Source organism: Mesoplodon densirostris, chromosome 3, assembly GCF_025265405.1.
Source record: "Mesoplodon densirostris isolate mMesDen1 chromosome 3, mMesDen1 primary haplotype, whole genome shotgun sequence".
NCBI classification, from domain to species: Eukaryota; Metazoa; Chordata; class Mammalia; order Artiodactyla; family Ziphiidae; genus Mesoplodon; species Mesoplodon densirostris.
In genome coordinates this window covers 52,387,906-52,408,681 of record NC_082663.1, presented here as the reverse complement: position 1 = coordinate 52,408,681, position 20,776 = coordinate 52,387,906, and the positions used below count along the sequence as shown (strand labels likewise).

General features: G+C 33.2%; 1 protein-coding gene across 2 annotated transcripts in view; it reads right to left on the bottom strand.

The window, feature by feature from the left end:
- Positions 1 to 1,395: 1,395 nt before the first annotated feature.
- The window catches only part of RNF180 (ring finger protein 180), a 278,059-nt gene continuing 258,678 nt past the window's right edge, over positions 1,396 to 20,776 (bottom strand). For both annotated transcript variants that reach the window (XM_060091716.1, XM_060091717.1), the window contains one exon: positions 1,396 to 1,595. In XM_060091716.1, the coding sequence (XP_059947699.1) occupies positions 1,396 to 1,595 (200 nt within the window). The remainder of the gene's footprint in view (positions 1,596 to 20,776) is intronic.

The following is a 20,776-nucleotide window of genomic DNA, read 5'->3' as shown; positions in this document are numbered from 1 at the left end:
AGATAGCTAATGGGAAGCAGCCCCATAGCACAGGGAGATCAGCTCAGTGATTTGTGACCACCTAGAGGGGTGGGATAGGGAGGGTGGGAAGCAGATGCAAGAGGGAGGAGATATGGGGATATATGTATACTTATAGCTGATTGATTCACTTTTGTTATACAGCAGCAACTAACACAACATTGTAAAGCAATTATACTCCCAAAAAGATTAAAAAAAAAACCCAAAAAAACAAAATAAAAAACTTTTTGTTCTAGGTTACACAAAGACCACCTAAGTGACTGAAATAAATAAGCTTACTTCTCTGTGCTTCAGTTTTCTCACTTTTAACATTGGAATACCTACCCAAATTCTTTCTTGTACTGGGATCATTCAGATCTCCTTTTTTAAAAAAAAATTAATAAGGGAAAACTAATTCCAGGGATTACTGTAATAATAAATAAAAATAAATATCAGGTTTTTTTCCTATAAACCCATAAGCCTATTTCTAACAATTCTTTATTCCAGACATTAAATTAGTTAAAAACAATGAAAAAATTTAAAAGCCACTCTTTATTGCACATTTACAATATATTTGACAATGTCCAAGTTAAAAGAATCACTAAATTAACTACAGTTTGGACATGCATTGTTCTTTTAGGCTACTGAGTGTCTGTCAGTCAGTAAAATTTTAATTTCCTCAGGTGAATAATCCTGCAATTGGAAAAGTGTTAACATATTTTTCTAAGTCTCTACTGGTGGGAATTAATCTCAGCTTTTTTTTTTTTTTTTTGCTTTTTTGTGTTTAATATTCTGTTCTTGTAATAGTTTAAAATGTTGCACTAACGCTATTATTAGGTCTCTAAAAAAAAGGAGAGTCAGCTGTCTTGGTAACAGAAAGGGACATAAGGACATACATAGAGATAATTGGAAACCAAAACTGAATATACCCTGCTAGATTAGTTCCCAGAGGATATGGTTTATCTTTAATGTATATAACTTGCCTGAGGATAAGTGATGATTGACTAAATATATTATCATTAATGATAATATCTACTCAGATTATCATTTAATTTTACATTTTTACTATTTTTAAGTGGAGGGAAAACCTCAGTCTTTAAAATCAAGATAAATGTAAAAGTGACATTGTAAAATTAGAGCCACAAATCGCAAACCAAGAAGAACTATGAAATTAACAGTGCGTTGTTGCTAAGTGCTAGATAGATTAGCTCTTGAATAAAGTTGAGTTTGTTACATGTAAAACATTCATAAATAAGTCCATTCTCAGATTTTCTATAAACACCAACAATTTATATAATGCAACATTATAAAAACTTCAAAGCACATTTAAAAAACTGTTTAAGTAATTGTTATCTACATCATTTGTAATTGTTCAACCATGGTAAGGTATGAAAATTCCTAAAATGGAAAGAAAAAATAGCAAAGAAAGCAGAAAACAATGAATCCAATGACCCAGTTCACTGAATAAATATAGATGATCACCATATCCATGTCAAACCACCATCCACGGCTATCATCCTCAAAGTGCAGATAATCCATCCTATGTGCACCATGTGGAAACTGCCTTCTTGTAACTGGAGCTGCACGTCTGTGGAAACCTAGAAGATATATGAACATATTATTTAAAGCTCATTAAATTCAGTTTAAGTGCTCAGAAAGGAAGCTGCATTATGAACAGAAATATCACAACCAGAGCATATCTTGATTTCATTGAGTGGTATATTGTATTCCTGACATTTTTTTTTAATGATAAGCAACTATCAGAAGTCTTTTATTTTTTCTTTCAGTTAAGGGTTTTAAGGGGGGACAGTAAAATTAGCAAAGAACATGGAATATGGAGTCAGGAAACTATCCTTTTTTAAAAATTGAAGTACAGTTGATTTACAATATTAGTTTCAAGTATATAACATTTTTATAGATTATACTCCATTTAAAGTTATTATAAAATATTGGCTATATTTCCTGTACTATACAATATATCCTTGTAGCTTATTTATTTTAATACATAGTAGTTTGTACCTCTTAATCCCCTACCTCTTCTTACCCCTCCTCCCTTGCCCCTCCCCACTGGGAACCTCTAGTTTGTTCTCTATATCTGTGAGTTTGTTTCTGTTATGATGTATTCATTCACTTTATTTTTTAGATTCCACATATAAATGATAATATACAGTATTTGTATTTCTCTGACTCATTTCACTAAGCATAATATCCTCCAGGTCCATCCATGTTGCTGCAAGTGGCAAAATTTCATGCTTTTATTTATGGCTGAGTAATATTGCATTGTGTATGTGTGTGTGTGTGTGTGTGTGTGTGTGTATGTATGTATCACATCTTTATCCATTCATCTGTTGATGGACGCTTACATTGATTCCATATCCTGGCTATTGTAAACAATGTTGCTATGAACATTGGGGTGCATATATCTTTTTGAATTACTGTTTTTGTTTTCTTTGGATATATACTCAGGAAGGGAATTGCTGGACCATATGGTAGTTCTATTTTTAGTTTTTTGAGGAACCTTCATACTGTTTTCCTTTGTGGCTGCACCAATTTACGTTGCTACCAACAATGTACTAGGGTACCCTTTTCTCCAAATTTGTTATTTGTGGTGTTTTTGATGGTAGCCATTCTACAGGTGTAAGGTGATACTCATTTGCATTTCTCTGATGATTAGTGATGTTGGGCATCTTTTCCTGTTGTTCATTTATAGGTATTCTTTGGAAAAATGTCTGTTCAGGTTATTTGCCCATTTTTAAATTTTTTTTTTTTTGGCGGTACGCGGGCCTCTCACCATTGTGGCCTCTCCCGTTGCTGAGCACAGGCTCCGTACGTGCAGGCTCAGCAGCCATGGCTCACGGGCCCAGCCGCTCCATGGCATGGGGGATCTTCCCAGACCGGGCACGAACCTGTGTCCCCTGCATCAGCAGGTGGACTCTCAACCACTGCACCACCAGGGAAGCCCTTAATTGGGTTTTATTTTTTTTTTTGATGTTGAGTTGTATAAGTTCTTTATGTATTTTGGATATGAACTCCTTATTGGTCATATCACTTGCAAATATTTTAGGAGACTATTTTTGATCTGTCATTTACTTGGGACAAGGTAATTTATCTCCTTGGGTCTCAGATTTCTCACCTATATCATCTGATGACTTAGTTCAAAAATTTGTGAGGTTCATTTTTTGATATTGAGCCACATGAGCTGTTGGTAAGTTTTGGAGATTAATCCCTTGTCAGTTGCATGATTTGCAAATATTTTCTCTCATTCTGTGGGTTGTCTTTTCATTTTGTTTATGGTTTCCTTTGATAGGCAAAAGCTTTTGAGTTTAATTAGGTCCCATTTATTTATTTTTGTTGATTTCCATTACTCTAGGAGATGGATAGAAAAAGACATTGCTGTGATTTATATGAGAGTGTTCTGCCTATGTTTTCCTCTAAGAGTTTCATAGTATCTGGTCTTACATTTAGGTCTTAAACTCAAAATGGATTAATTTTGTGTATGGTGTTAAAGAATGTTCTAATTTCATTTTTTTTACATGTAGCTGTCCAGTTTTCCCATCACCATTTATTGAAGAGACTGTCTTTTCTCCATTGTATGGTCTTGCTTCCTTTGTCGTAGATTAATTGACCATAGGTATGTGGGTTTATTTTTGGCATTTCTATCCTGTTCCATTGATCTATATTTCTATTTTTGTGCCAGTACCATACTGTTTTTTTGTTTTGTTTTTAAAATTTATTTATTTTTTATTTTTATTATTTTTGGCTGCATTGGGTCTTCGTTGCTGTGCACGGTCTTTCTCTGGTTGCGGTGAGTGGGTGCTACTCTTCATTGCGGTGTGTGGGCTTCTCATTGTAGTGCCTTCTCTTGTTGCGGAGCATGGGCTCTAGGCATGTGGGCTTCAGTAGTTGTGGCACGCGGGCTCAGTAGTTGTGGCATGCGAGCTCTAGAGCACAGGCTCAGTAGTTGTGGTGCATGGGCTTAGTTGCTCCGTGGCATGTAGGATCTTCCTGGGCCAGGGCTCGAACCCATGTTCCCTGCATTGGCAGGTGGATTCTTAACCACTGCACCATGAGGGAATCCCCTACTATACTGTTTTGCTGACTGTAACTTTGTAGTGTAGTCTGAAATCAGAGAGCCTGATTCCTCCAGCTCCATTTTTCTTTCTCAAGATTGCTTTGGCTATTCGAGGTCTTTTGTGTTTCCATACAAATTTTAATAACAACCTAATCAAAAAATGGGCAGAAGACCTAAATAGACATTTCTCCAAAGACATACAGATGGCCAAGAGGCGCATGACCAGGAGGTAAAAGATGTTCAACATCGCTAATTAGTAGAGAAATTCAAGTCAAAACTACAGTGAGATATCACCTCGTACCAGTCAGAATGGCCATCATCAAAAAGTCTACAAACAATAAATGTTGGAGAGGGTGTGGAGAAAAGGGAACCCTATATACTGTTGGTGGGAATGAATTGGTAGAGACCTGTGGAGAACAGTATGGAGGTTCCTTAAGAAACTAAAAAATAGAGCTACCATATGATCCTGCAATCCCACTCCTGGGCATATATCTGGAGAAAAACATGGTTCAAAAGGATACAGTCACCCCAATGTTCATTGCAGCACTAATTACCATAGCCAAGGCGTGGAATAAACCTAAATGTCCATTTACAGATGATTGGATAAAGAACATGTGGTACATATATACAATGGAATATTACTCAGCCATTAAAGAAAATGAAATATTGCCATTTGCAGCAACATGGGCTGACTTGGAGATTATCATACTAAGTGAAGTAAGTCAGACAGAGAAAGATAAATATCATATGATATTGTTTACATGCTGAATCTAAAAAAATGATACAAATGAACTTATTTACAAAACAGAAACAAAGTCACAGACTTAGAGAAGGAACTTATGGTTAACCATGGGGGAAGGTAGTGGGGGAGGGATAGATTCGGAGTTTGGGATTCACATGTACACACTGCTATATTTAAAATAGATAACCAACAAGGACCTGCTGTATAGCACAGGCAACTCTGCTCAATATCTGTAATAACCTAAATGGGAATAGAATTAGAAAAAGAATACATACATGTATATGTATAACTGAATCACTTTACTGTACATCTGAAAGTAACACAACATTGTTAATCAACTCTACTCCAATATAAAATTAACAAATAGCAAATGAAAAATAATTGTGAGGTTCAAATGTAAATTATTTTCCCATGAGAGCATTTTCTAAATTAAAACTTCATGTCTTATTTTTACAACTACTCTCACAATTAATGTTTGTTACTTCTGATCACCAACTTAACCTTCCATCTTATACCTTGAGAATTTCACTAAGTCATTTGTGCAAAATTCTATAGGAAAAATGTCTTATGTTTTAGCATTGAATAAACTGGACAGACAAAATGATACTCCTTTGAAGAAATTGAGCTTTAATTCTTATAAGTTTCCAAGCATGGACCTACTTAAGGAGATTATATAAAAAGTAAATATTGAAAGTAAGCAACAGTCCATTTATGACTAAATGAATATGACATTTCTGAGAAATATTACATCTCATTGTGAAACGCTGTTCTTTTTATTTTGTGATACTTATATGCTAATTATTTATAGTTTGAGTATACTTAATGGCAACCCGTTTTTGTTGGCTGACCAACACTGAATTTTGTTTTTAGAGACCTTCAAAATTATATATTTTTTAAGATGAATAACGTGATTATTAACCTTTGCTTTGTAGTTATCTACTGCCTACTAATGTATTTCTGTGCTTATTAGTGTTGGTGAGTGGGGATAATACAATAAACTGAGCAGAAAAGATATATTCTAGTACTTGCTAGTAACTCGGGTGGTAAAGGTTCTGTGAGGCTCAAGCTTTAAGCAGATTCTGGTTCATCTATTTTAATAACTTGTTATGTAACAATAAAAAAAGTAATGTTAAATATTGTGCTCTAGATCAGGCTGCTTATTTTGACAGAAAGCCTGCATTCACCTGAGTATTAGTATGGTTAAAGTCAAATTTCTTTTATCAAGAATAATCCTAAATTATTGTTTACATGTTTTATTTTCTATTTTAAAATAGAAAATATATATCTTTAAGGTGTAAAGCAGGATGATTTGATATATAATATATAGTGAAATGATTACTATAGTCAAGCTAATTAATATATCCATCTCCTCACATAATTATCTTTTTTGTTGTTGTGAGAGTACCTGCTGTCTACTTTATTAGCAAATGTCCAGTGTCTTTTATCAGATTTATGGTTCATATATATTTTCTCAAAATCCATAGGTTGCCTTTTGATTTTATTTGTTTCCTTTGCCATACTGAAGCTTTCTAGTTTGATGTAGTCCACTTGTTTATTTTTGCTTTTATTGCCTGAGCTTTTGTGGTCATATCCAAAACAAAACAAAACAAAACACCCAAACAAATTGCCAAGGCCATTGTCGAGGAGCTTATCCTGTATGTTTTCTTGTAAACTTTTATGGTTTCAAATCTTACATTTAACTCTTTAATCTATTTTGAGTAGATTTTCGTGTATGGTGTAACACAGAGGTCCAGTTTCACTCTTTTGCATACGGCAATCCAGTTTTCCCAATACCATTTATTGAAGAGAGTATCCTTTCCCCATTGTGTATTCCTGGCACCCTTATTGAAAAGTAGTTGATTGTGTATGTGTGGGTTTATTTCTGGGCTTTCCATGGTGTTCTACTGGTTTATGAGTCTGTTTTTATGCCAATACCACACCATTCTGATTACTATAGCTTTGCAATATAATTTGAAATCAGGAAGTAATACCTCCCACTCTGTTCTTTCTCAAGGTTGCTCTATTTGGAATCTTCTGTGGTTCCAAACCAATTTTAGAATTGTTTTTTCTGTTTCTGTGAAAACTGCTGTTGGTATTTTGATAGGAATTGTGTTGAATCTTTATTTTGCTCTGAGTAGTACAGATATCTTAACAATATTCTCTTTTAAATTTTATTTTTTATTGAATTATAGTTGCCATACAGTTATATAATTATAAAAGTTACAGGTGTACAATATAGTGATTTACAGTTTTTAAAGGTTATACTCTATTTATAGTTATTAAAAGATATTGGCCATATTCTCCATGTTGTACAATATAACCTTGTACGTTATTTTATACCTAATAGCTTGTACCTCCTACTTCCCTACCCCTATATTAATTCTTTTAATCAATGAACATGGAATAGCTTTTCATTTAGTTGTGTCATCTTCAATTTCTTTCATTGATATTTTATAGTTTTCAGTGTTTATTTGTAGATTACATTTACTTATATTATATAGATTAAAAACATGAAATTAAGAAGGATGAGATAAATGATAAGTGATATTTTAGAATAAATTTTATAGACATATTTCAAATAGGTTTTTAATCACTTCTAATGTTTTTGGCTGATTTTCTATCATATTTTATTTTTTAAAATTTTTATAGCTTACAAAAAGCTTATACTAGAATGATGTGTCAGCTCTTCTATTTTTTTGTTTGCCTTATCAGTATTATCATCAATCTGATTTCTTTATAGGATTCTGTTTAAGTTTCTTGTGCACCTTGTGCTGGTAGTTTAGCTAAAACTAGATAATATCTAAAATCCATTTAACTGGTCATATTAAACTTCAAGATATTGCAACACCTCCAAAACCAACAAACTAATGAAGTCAGCTATTCATATTGTCAAACTTACAGTTTTCCTCGGCTAACATTACATACCATCATAACATGTAAGTAAGGATGCCAGTGTCAGTCCTCACTAAGTATTAGTAATGTTTAACTTTTCTTCTGTTTCAATAATCATAACAGAAATTTTAATGTTATTTTCCCACATTCCAAGGGATTGTCTCACACCAGCCTGTAGGCATTCTATTTTGGAGAGCATACTTAGGGGATTTCAATCCTAACAGCTATTTAAGACTATCTAACTACTGTTCTCTAAACTGTACTCAGTATCTTAAAAGGAAAGGGGACTTTCTGTTTGTGTAGGAGAGAGGGGAAGTGGGAAGAGTTTTTCTCACATTCAAAAATTATTCTAATACATAAACACAAATGTTCCCAAAGTAGTTTATATACCTTTTCAAAAACCTTTCACAAATATAGGCTGGAAAACAGGTAACATTGTTACTGGAAATTATTACCATTACTACTGTATTTTAAAATATGTGATTTTTCTGTCCAAAAGGAATATTTAGAGGTCTTAGATTCTTCAGATTCAAAACTTTCAGTTGTTTGGGTCAAAGAATAACTGTATTAATTGCATAGTTGTAGAAAACAGTAGAACTGAGAGTAGACAAGGCACAAAATATGTAGAATTATGAGTATGCTGGTTTCCCCAGGACAGTCTCAGTTACTCTTATGTCTTGGTGTAATTACTAATAGTGCCCCTTTCACTCTAGATGTGTCCTCATTAATGGTAATTTCCTTTATTGGTGGAATGAGGGAAAAAGAAGGCAGTGCAGGAAGACACCAAACTACAAAATTTCTAGCTCTGAACATCAGAAGGTGATGCTGACCCAGACGGCTTATGTAATGGTGTCATTATAGGTAAGGTGGATAATGATCATTACTTGGTTAATTTCTTTAAAAAAATTTTTTAAGTGGGGAGGGAGTGAGTAGGTGTTTGTAATAATTTTGGAATTTCCAAAGCTGTAAATTGAATGAGAGGATTGGAATTTCTAAACCAAAATCAGACTAAAAGAAAATGACCTCACTGACAGTTACTTAGTAAATATTATATTGACTATGAAGTTAGAAAAATTGCCAGAATACTAACCACAGAGATTAACTGCAGATTCCACTGTAAAATGATGACAATGAAAATACCTAATTCATTGGGCTAATATAAGGATTAGATGAATTAATACATATAAAGCATATTCCTGGCCGATAGTAAAGTTTCAATAAATGTTAGATTCTTATATTTTTATTACTATCTTTATTGCTACTTCGAATATGAGGAAGAAGCTGCTTTTCTTGTCAGTTATTGTTCTTCATATTATGTGTACCTTTTCTGAATAAATCAATATGCTTACCATTGTTTGTTCAAACAAATGCTGAGAAACTGTTTCCTTCAAGTATGAGTTGATTTCTCTAAAGCAGTTAACTTTAAATAGACTGTCAGAACATCAGATACTGAAAATATGGAATTGATTAAAAATTTAGGAAGAGTATATGTACTATCTCTTAGAGGCTGAGGATTTAAAGATATTTTAAGACATGGTTCCTGTCCTAAGAAACTCATAGTCTAGAATTGTTTCTCAATCTTTTTTTTTTATTATCATTCCTGTAAGGAGAAAAATAAATGTTAAATTTAAATTTATCTCAAATTAAATATTCTAATCAGTAAATCAAATTCAACCAAATTTCTCCTTAATGAGAGAAATTAAAAATAAGGAATAAAATTAGTTCAGGTAGGGTTGAGCTCTTGAGGACCTCAAACGACTGTAATATCTAAGATTTTTTTGGTGCCCCAAGAACCAGGTTTTGCCCCCATTTAAAGAGCATGGTCTAGGAGACAGTACACTTAAAACCATTATAATAACAGTCAATGTATATATTTTAATATATACAGCCACTTCATTTCAAAAAGGGATTTGGATTGGAGTTAATGGAGTGAGAAGCTTCTGTACCAGGAATTCACTTTTTCAGACTTAAGCACAACTTATTATTAGTGATAACCTGATAATAGTTTGTTATCAACACATGGTTTAAAGAATAGCCAATATTAATAGTATATTTTAATTATGCTATTTTAAAGTAAAGGACACAATAAAGACACATACTCTTTTTTTTGCCATAAACTATTAGGAAAAAAAGTGTAGTGCAGTGAAAATCATACTCCTCAAGGAATCAGAAGATTTGGATTCTTGTGCCAATATTAAACATACTTATTATTTGGTCAAGTCAAAATACTTTCTCTATATCAAGATGTTCATATGGTTTTGTTCTTTAATCTGTTAATGTGATGAATTCAAATAGTAGATTTTTAAAAATGTTGAATAATTAAAAAAAAATCTGTTGAAAGTGATGAAGTAAAGTGATAGATTTTCCAATGTTTTATCATTCCTTCATACCCAGGATAAATTCCGTGTGTTCATGATAATCGTTTTTACACATTGATGAATTCAACTTTATATATTTTATGTGGCATTTTTATGCCTATGTTTGTAAGGAAGATTGGTCTATAATTTTCTGTTTTATGCGATTTTTGCCTGGTTTGTATATCATGATTTTATTGTCTTCATAAAACATGTTGGCAGTTAGGTGACAATTCTCCATGGATCTCTGTGTGTCTGCATATCTTGCAAGCAAGAGGCACTGACTGCCTTTGTTCTGACATTGGCAATCTTGTGCTCTCTTTTTATTCTCTGAAATCGTTTGCATAAAACTAGAATTCTTGATGGCTTGACTAAATCTAACTGATAAAACCACTTGGGCCTGTAGTCTTTTCAGGTGTGGGTGTAGATTTTTAAACATCAATCAATTTCTTTAATAGTTGTTGGTATATTAATGTTTTCTAGTTATTCTTGAGTCCTTTTTGGTAATTCTAATATAGTATTATCCGTTCTATTCAAGTTTTTAAACAAATTGGACTAAAATTTTAATGGCTGTGGTACATTTAGGGCTTTACACAAATATTCTGGTCTTCTGGGTACCTGGTTTGTTTGCACTTCCCTGCCCCTTAGGCATGGCCACCAGACTTGACAAACGAAAACGACTGTCTAAAGAAAATGCTGTGTGTTGCTTCTGGGTAGAGCATTTATCAGTTTGAGATGCTGCAGCTGTCTCTTTTCCTCCTCCACAACCAGCAGTGTACCAGATAGAGGCTGCTCTGTCATCCTCGGTCCTAAAGCTTAGGATGATGTGGAGCAGAACACCTAGAAGTTAAGGGAAAAACTAATTCTGACTGAAAATAATGAAGTGACTTTTAAAACTATTAAAGAAAAGGATGATAATCACAAAAGTTGAAACTGACTTGTTTCCCCACATGAAAAAAAAGATAAAGTTCTTGGAGAAATTCATTGTGTGAAATCAAAGAGTGAGAAAGAACTGTGAAGAAAATATCCAAGCCACTCTCATATTTAGGAAGAATATAAAGAAGAATCAGCATTCCAGAATCTCATACAGGTACTTCTGCCTCTTCATAAATTCTATTTTGTAAAAATAATTTTACCTCATAAGGATTTCTCTCATATTCTAGAAAACAAGGCATGACCTTTCTCCCCAGAATATGGTTCAAATTTATATTCACCATCAAAGACCATAAAGTAGGCTCTATATTTTGAAGATTCTTTCAGAGACAGAAAGACTGTCAACAATTATCTCATTCATTTTTGCAATTTTAGCAACTTGCACAGTGCTTATAGTGGGTACTAAGTGTGTTTATTGAATGGATGGATGAATGTATGTATATAAGGATAGACTTCAGAGAGTAGAATGAATATATTAGCATATTTTTGAAAATGTCCCAAATCAAGCTTCTCAACTATATTTTCAGAATGTATTGAATATTATTATGAATATATTTGAGGTACATTTTGTAGTTCTTATGAAAAAAAACTTTAGAGGTTAATTCAGAGAGCCCTGAAATCAGTATAAAAAGGGGATATGTCCTATTCTTCGTGTGTGATGGGATAGACAAAAGGTTAAAGCATGGTGTTTTATTGCTCTATATTCTTCATGTTACATAAGAACTTTGCTGTGTCAAAATTTGATTGATATAAATAAGCCTTAGTAGAGGTGGAGTGATATTTTTAGTCACAAGCAGGTATAGAGTTACTCTGTTAATAGACATGAAAAGTTAATGCAAAATGGATTTTAAATTTCATCTTTATCTTCTATATCTTTAGGATTGCAGGGTCAAATATATTTATCAATCCTACAAAATTAACTTTTTATATTGAATAAACTAAAATATATTGCAGGTTGCAACATATTCTATAACACCTACTGACATTTCAATATCTTTTTTAAAGCTATTGGGCTAAATTATATAATTCTTAAATGTTTTGTTACTGTAACCAGGTAAGAAGTGAGAACCATGTTTTTTTTTTTTTAATTAGTTTATTTATTTGGTTGCGTCGGGTCTTAGTTGTGGCAGGTGGGCTCCTTAGTTGCAGCTCGCCAGCTCCTTAGTTGCAGCAGGTGGGCTCCTTAGTTGTGGCTTGCCATCTCCTTAGTTGAGGCATATGAACTCTTAGTTGCGGCATGCATGTGGGATCTAATTCCTTGACCAGGGATCGAACCCAGGCCCCCTGCATTGGGAGCACAGAGTCTTAACCACTGCACCACCAGGGAAGTCCCAGAACCATGTGTTTTTTGTTTTTTTTTTGTTTTTTTTGTTTTTTTCTTTTTGCGGTATGTGGGCCTCTCACTGTTGTGGCCTCTCCCGTTGCGGAGCACAGGCTCCGGACGCGCAGGCCCAGCGGCCATGGCTCACGGGCCCAGCCGCTCCGCGGCATATGGGATCCTCCCAGACCGGGGCACGAACCCGTATCCCCTGCATCGGCAGGCGGACTCTCAACCACTTGCGCCACCAGGGAGGCCCCAAACCATGTGTTTTTTTTAAAGTATTTTTTTATTGTGATAGAACACAAATAACATGAAATTTGGCATTTTTACTATACAGTTCAGTGGCATTAATTACATTCACAAAGTTAAGCAACCACTGCTTATTTATTTCCAAACATTTTTTCATTACCACAAAGAGATACTCTGTAGCCATTAAGCAATAATTCCCCAATTCCCAGCTCTCCTTTGCTCCTGGCAACCTCTAACCTACTTTCTGTCTCTATGAATTTGCCTGTTCTAAGATAGCTCATAGAAGTGGGATCATGCAGTATTCATCCTTTTATGTTTGGCTTATTTCACTTAACATAATGTTTTCAAGGTTCACTGATACTGCAAGATGTATCAAAACTTCATTCGTTTTTATGGCTGAATAATATTCCATTGTATGTATATACCATATTTTTTAATCCATTAATTTGTTCTTAGATAATTGGGTTGTTTCCATCTGTTGGTTATAGTGAATAATGCTGCATTGAACACTGGCATACAAGTATCTGTTTGAGTCCCCGTTTTCAATTCCTTTGGGTATATACCCAAGAGTAGAATTGTTATGTCACATGGTGATTCTATGTTTTGCATTTTGAGAAAACTCCAGACGTTTTTTTTTTTTTCCAGTGCAATATATCATTTTGCATCCCTGCTAGCAATGCACAAGGGTTCCAATTTCTCCACATCCTTGCCAACATTTGTTATTTTCTGTTTTTTAAAAAATTATAGTCATTATAGTAGGTGTGAATCTCATTGTGGTTTTGATTTGCATTAATTCTCCTAATGACTAATGACGTTGTGTATCTTTTCATGTGTTTATTGGCTATTTGTATATATTCTTTGGAAGAATGTCTATTGAAGTCCATTGCCCATTTTTTAACTGGGTTGTTTGTCTTCTTGAGGTCTTTATATATTCTGGGTATTAAACCATTATCAGATATAATTTGCAAACATTTTCTCCCATTATGTGGGTTGTATTTTTACTTTCTTGATAATTTCCTTTTGATGCACAAAATTTTTAACTTTGATGAAGTTCAATTTATTTATTTGCCAATGCTTTTGGTGTCATATCTACGAATCTGTTTGGTCATGAAGATTTACCCCTATATTTTAAGAGTTTTATGTTTTATACTTAGGGCACTGATCCATTCTGAGTTAAGTTTTGTACAAAGTATGATGTAGCGGATCCAATTTTATTCTTGTGCATGTGGAGATCCAGTTGTCCTAGCATTATCTGTTGAAGAGACTATTCTTTCCCCCATTGAATGGCCTTAGCACCCTTTCCAAAAATCAAGTGGCCATAGACATATGGGTTTATTTCTAGAGTTATTATTCCATTTCTATTCCATATTCTTTTGCTAGTATCATACTGTTTTGATTCCTGTAGTAAGTTTTGAAATAGAAAGTGTGAGTCTACAACATTGTGCTTCTTTTTCAAGATATTTTTTGTTTCCTCAGGGCCCCTTGATATTAAGGACCAGGTTTTCTATTTCTACAAAATGGGCTATAGTAATTTTGATAGGTATTGCATTGAATCTACTGATAGCTGTAGCTAGTACTGATATCTTAACAATATTAAGTCTTCTAATCCATGGACACACGATATCTTTCCATTTATTTAGGTCTTCTTTACTTTCTTTCAGTTATGTTTTATAGTTCTCAGTATATAAGTAACCATCCTTGGTTAAATTTTTTCCTAGTTATTTATTCTTTTAGATGCTGTTGTAAATGAAACTGCTTTCTTAATATCCTTTTCAGATTGTTCTCTGTTGGTGAACACAACTGAGTGCTGTGTGTTGATGCTATAACCTGAAACTTTGCTGGATATTTTATTAGTTCTAGTAGCTTTCTTTTATATTCTTTGGGATTTTCTATATGTAAGTTTACTTCTACTTTTCCAATTTGTATTCCTTTTATTTCTTGTTCTTATCTAACTGTTCTGGCTAGAATTTCTAGAACAGTGTTGAATAGCAGTGGTTAAAGCAGGCATCCTTGTCTTGTTCTTAATCTTAGGGGGAAAGTTTTCAGTCTTTCACACTGAGTTTGATGTTACCTGTGAGTTTTTTTTATAAATGCCCGTTGTCATGTTGAGGAAGTTCCTTTCTATTCCTAGTATTCTGATTTTTTTGTAAAAAAGGTGCTTGATTTTGTCAAATGCCTTTATGCATTCTATTAATATGGTATATAATATATGGTATATTAATCAAAATATTGATTTTCTTATGTTAGACCACCCTAGAATACTTGGAATAAATACCACTTGGTCATTCTGTACGTTCAGTTTCCTAGTAATTTTTGGAGGATTTTGCATCTACATTTATAAGGGGCATTGGTCTGTAATCTCTTTTTTTGTGATGTCTTTATATGGCTTTAATATTGGGGCAATGCTGGCCTCATAGAATGAGTTAGGAAGTATTCCGTTCTCTTCAATTTTTTGCAAGAGTTTAACAAAGATTGGGGTTACTTCTTTAAATTTTGGTAGAATTCACCAGTGATGTCATTTGGTCCCTGCCTTTTTGGGAGGTTTTTGATTACTGATTCAAGTTCTTTATTTGTTATAAGTGTGTTGAGATTTTCTATTTATTCTTAAGAAGTTTAGATAATTTGTGTTCCTAGAAATTTGTCCATTCTATCTAGGTTATCTAATTTGTTGTCATAAAATTGCTCATAGTATTCTCGTATACTATTTTTTTTTTTCTGTAAGGTTGGTAGTGAAGCCTCTACTTTTATTTCTGAGTCTAGTCATTTATTTGCATCTTCTTTTTTCTTTGTCAATCTAGCTAAAGGGTTGCCAACTTTTTTGATATTTTAAAAGAACCAACTTTTGGTTTTGTTGATTTTTCTCCATTGTTTTTCTATTCTGTTTTTCATTTACTGCCATTCTAATCTTTATTATTTCCTTACTTCTGCTAGTTTTAGGTTTAGATTGCTCCTCTTTTTCTAGTTTTCTAGTTCCTCAAAATTATGTTATTGGTTTGAGGATGTTTTTCTCTTTCAATGTAGGCATTTATAGCTATAAATTTTCCTCTGAGCACTGCTTTTGCTGTATCTCCTAAGTTTTGGTATGTTTTATTTTTCATTCATCTTGATGTATTTTATTTTTTCTCTAGTTTTTTAAATTGAATATATCTGACATATGACATCATATAAATTTAAGGTATCAATCTGATACATTTAAATATGATTGCCACTGCAGCAATACTTAGTACATCTATCACATTGCATAATTATCCCCTTTTTCAGTGTTTGAGACAATTTTTAGTCTCTCAGCAAGTTTGATGATTGTAGTACAATATTGTTGTCTGTATTAATTATGCTGTGCATTAGATCTCTATGGCTTATTTACTACTTGTTGCAAGTTTGGACCCTTAAACGACTTCAATCTTATTCCTCCACATCCCTGCTACCCCTTGGTAACCATCATTTTACTCTGTTTTTTATGAGTATTTCTTTTTTAGAGTCCACATATAAGTCAAATTATACAGTATTTGGTCTTTTTCTGTCTGACTTATCTCAGTTGGCATAGTTTCCTCAAGGTCCATCCATGTTGTCACAAATGGAAGGATATCTTCCTTTCTCATGGCTGAATATAATTCCATTGTATATATACACCACATCTTTTTTATCCATTCATCCATTGATGGACATTTAGGTTTCCATATCTTGATTATTGTAAATAATGCTGCAATAAAAATGGGTGTACATATATATCTTCAAAATCCTGTTTTCATTTCCTTTAGGTATATACCCAGAAGTGGAATTGCTGGATCATATGGTAAATTTTTAATGTTTTGAGGAACCTTCATATTATTTTCCATAGTGGTTGGACAAATCTACATTCCCACCAACAGTGTATAAAAGTTCTCTTTTCATCATATCCTCACAAACATCTGTTGTCTTCTGTCTTCTTGAGGATAGTCATTCTATATAACAGGTATGAAGTGATATCTCATAGTTTTGATTTGCATTTCCATGATGATTAGTGATGTTAAGCATCTTTTCATGTGCCTGTTGGCTATTCTGATGTCCTCTTTGGAAAAATGTCTATTTAGTTCCATGCAGTTTTTAATTGGATTGTTTATCTTTTTGTTATTAAGTTATACGAGTTCTTTATATAGTTTGGATTTTAACCCCTTGCAAAATTGGCTTGCAAAATTTTTCTCCCATTCTGTAGGTTATCTAATTTTGTTAATTGTTCTTTTGCTGTGCAGAAGCTTTTAAGTTTGATGTTGTTTCATCTGTTGATGTTTGCTTTTGCTGTCTGTGCTTTTGGCATATCAGAAAATCATTACCTAGACCAATGTTGAGGAACTTTGTCCTTATGTTTTCTTCTAGTTTTTATGGTATCAGATCTTATGTTTGTCTTTGATTCATTTTGAGTTAATATTTGTGAGTGGTATGAGACATTGGTCCAAATTCATTATTTTGCATGTGTTTCTCCAGTTTCCCCAGCACCTTTTCCCATTGGGTGTTCTTGGCTCCCTTGTTGAATATTAGTCTACTGTATATGCTAGGATTTGATTCTGGGCTCTCTATTCCATTGTTCTATGTGTATATTTCTGTGCCAGTACCATACTTTTAAAAAATTACTATAGCTTTATAGTATAGTTGGAAATCCAGAAGCATGATACCTCCAACTTTATTTTTCCTCAAGATTGCTTTGGTTACTCAGAGTCTTTTGTGGTTTCACACAAATTTCAGGATCATTTCTTCTATTTCTGTTAAGAGTGCCATTGGTATTTGATGAGTATTGCATTGAATCTGTAGATGGTATTGGGTAGTATGAACATTTTAAGAACATTAATTCTTCCAATCCATGAATATAGGATGTCTTTCCATTTTTTTTGAGCTTTCTTCAATTTCTTTAATCAAAGTCTTATAGTTTTCATAGTATATATCTTTCATTTCCTTGGTTAAATTTGTTCCTAAATATTTTCTTGTTTTTGATGCTGTTGTGAATGGGATAGTGTTATTTCTTTTCCAGATGTTTCATCATTAGTGTAAAGGAATGCAACTGAATTCTGTATGTTGATTTTGTATCCTGCTACTTTACTGGAATAATTGATTAGTTCCAACAGTTTTTGATTGACTCTTTAGGATTTTCTCTATATAATATCATATTAGAAATCATGTATCAGCAAATAGCAACAATTTTACTTCTTTCTTTCCAGTTTGGATGCCTTTAATTTGTTTGTCTTGTCTAACTGCTCTAGCTAGGACTTCCAGTACTATACTGAATAGGAGTGGTGAGAGTGGGCATCCTTGTCTTGTTTCTGATCTTAGAGGAAAAGCTTTCAATTTTCTCCATTGAGTGTGATGTTATCTGTGGGACTGTCATAAATGGCCCTCATTATGTTTTGGTTCATTCCTTCTATACCTAATTTGTTGAGATTTTTAAAATCATGAATGGATGTTAAATTTCATCAAATGAGATGATCATGTGATTTTAATCTTTGATTTTGTTAATGTGATATATTCCATTTATTGACTGCATATGTTGAGCCATTCTTGCATCCCAAAGATAAATCCCACTGATCATGATGTATAATCCCTTTAATGTGTTGTTGGATTTGGTTTACTACTATTTTGTTGAGAATTTTTGAATCTAAATTCATCAGGGGTACTGGCCTATAGCATTCTTGTTTTTTTTTTTTTATGGTACTTTTATCTGGTTTTGGTATCAGGGTAATACTGGCCTTGTAAAATGAATTTGGATGTGTTCCCTCCTCCCTGATATTTTAGAAGAGTTTGAAGAGGACTGGTATTAATTCTTCTTTAAATGTTTGGTAGAATTTGCCAGTGAAGCTGTCTGGTCCTAGGGTTTTTTGTGTTGGGAGGATTTTGATTACTGATTCAATTTCTTTATTCAGTATTGGTCTATTCAGATTCTGTATTTCTCCCTGATTCAGGCTTGGAAGGTCATGTGTTTGTAGAAACGTATGCATTTCTTCCAGGTTTTGTAATCTCTTATGATCCCATTATTTCTGTATAATCAACTATAGTATCTCCTCTTTCATTTAGAATTTTATTTGAGTCTTCTCTCCTTTTTATTCTTAGTAAATGTAGTTACAATTTTGTCAATTTTGAAGAACCAGCTCTTGGTTTTGTTGATCCTATTGCTTTTTATGGTCCCTATTTCATTTATTTCTGCTTTGATCTTTATTACTTCCTTCTTCTGCTTACTTTGGGCATAATTTATTCTTTTTCTAATTCCTTGAGGTATAAAGTTAGATTGTTTATTTGTGATCTTTCTTAATATATGCATTTATTGCTGTAAACTTTCCTTGGAGACTGCTTTTGCTGTATACCACAAGGTCTATGTTGGATTTTCATTTGTTTGAAAATAGTTTATTTATCTTTTGATTTCTTCTTGACCCACTGGTTGTTCAGAATGTATTGTTCAGTTTCTACATATTCATAGATCTTCTCTTGATTTCTAGTTTCATACCATTGTGATCACAAAAAATAGTTGGTATGATTTCAGTCTTCTTAAATTTGCTAAGATTTGTTTTGTTTCCTATCATATGATCTAACCTGGGGAATATTCTGTATGTACTTGAGAAAAATGTATATTTTGCTCCATTTGGATGGAATATTATTTATATATATATGTGTGTGTGTGTGTGTGTTATATATATAATATTCTATTTGTTCTAAAGTATGGTTACATTTCAACATATCCTTGCTGATTTTCTGTCTGGATGACCTATGCATTGTCAATATTGGGGTACTGAAGGATTATTATTGTATTGTCTATTTCTCTCTTAAGATCTGTTAGTATTTGCATAGTATATTTCACTGCTCAGGTGTTGGGAGCATATATATATATTTATGACTGTTGTATCTTCTTGAGTATTGACCCCTTTATCATTATATAATGACATTCTTTGTCTCTTGTTACCATTTTTGGCTTGAAGTCAACTTCTGAAATAAATACGGCTACACCCACTTTATTTTGGTTATTGCTTGCTTGGAATGTCATCTTCCATCCTCACTTAGAGTCTATGTCTGTAGTTAGAGCTGAAATGAGTCTCTTGTGGGCAGCATAGAGTTTGGGTCTTGTATTTTTACCTGTGCCTTTTGATTGGTGAGTTCAACACATTTACATTTAGGGTGATTATTGATATGCAAGCACTTGATACTGCCATTTTATCTTTCAACTTCTGGTTATTTTGTATCTCCATTATTTTCTTTTTCCTTCTTCTCTTTATGTTTGTATATTGGTGGTTTTCAGTGATCAGTTTTTCATTCTCCTCCTTTTTTACATTTTGTATCTTTATTCCACATTTCTCCTTTGTGGTTACCATGAGGCTTATATAAAATATCTCATAGATAAATTTGTCCTTTTACTGCTGATAGCAACTTATCTTTTTTCAGCTATAAATGTTCTTCCTTTTTACTCGTCCCCTTTTTATATTTTTGATGTCACAAATTACCTTTTTGTGCTGTGAATTCATTAACAAATTGTAGTAGTTATATTTTAATGCTTTTTTCCTTTAACTTTTATGTTAGAATTAAGTGCTTAACATACTATTCTAACATACAGTTTTCTAATTCTGACTATCACAGTTATCACAGTTTTGTGTACTTTTTTTTTAATGTTTCCCTAATTAGCACTTCAGCTTGAAGTACTCCTTTTAACGTTTCTTGCAAGGTAGGTCAAGTGGTGGCAAACTCCCTCAGCTTCTGTTTGTCTGGGAAAGTCTTTATTACTCCTTCATATCTGAAGGACAACTTTGCCAGATAGAGTATCCTTGGCTGGAAATTGTATATTTTAATACTTTGAATATCTCATCCCACTCTCTCCTGGCCTGTTGAGTTTCTGCTGAGAAATTCACTGATAGCCTAATGAGGGCTCCTTGGTAGGTTACTTTCCTTTTCCCCCTGGCTGCCATTAAAATTCTTTATCATTGATGTTTTACAGTTTCATTATAATGTCTTGGAAAAGGTCTTTTTGTATTGAGATAATGAAGTGTTCTGTTAGGTTTGTGGACTTGTATGTTTAATTACTTCCCAGGCTTGGGAAGTTCTCAGCTATTATTTATTTATTTTTTAAATAGACCCTCTGCCCCTCCTCCCTTTCTTCTTCTGGCATACCTATTATTATTACTTTGGCTTTCCTAATGGAGTCTCATAATTCTTGTAGGGTTTCTCCACTTTTTAGAAATCTTAGTTCTCTCTCTTCTACCTGAATCATT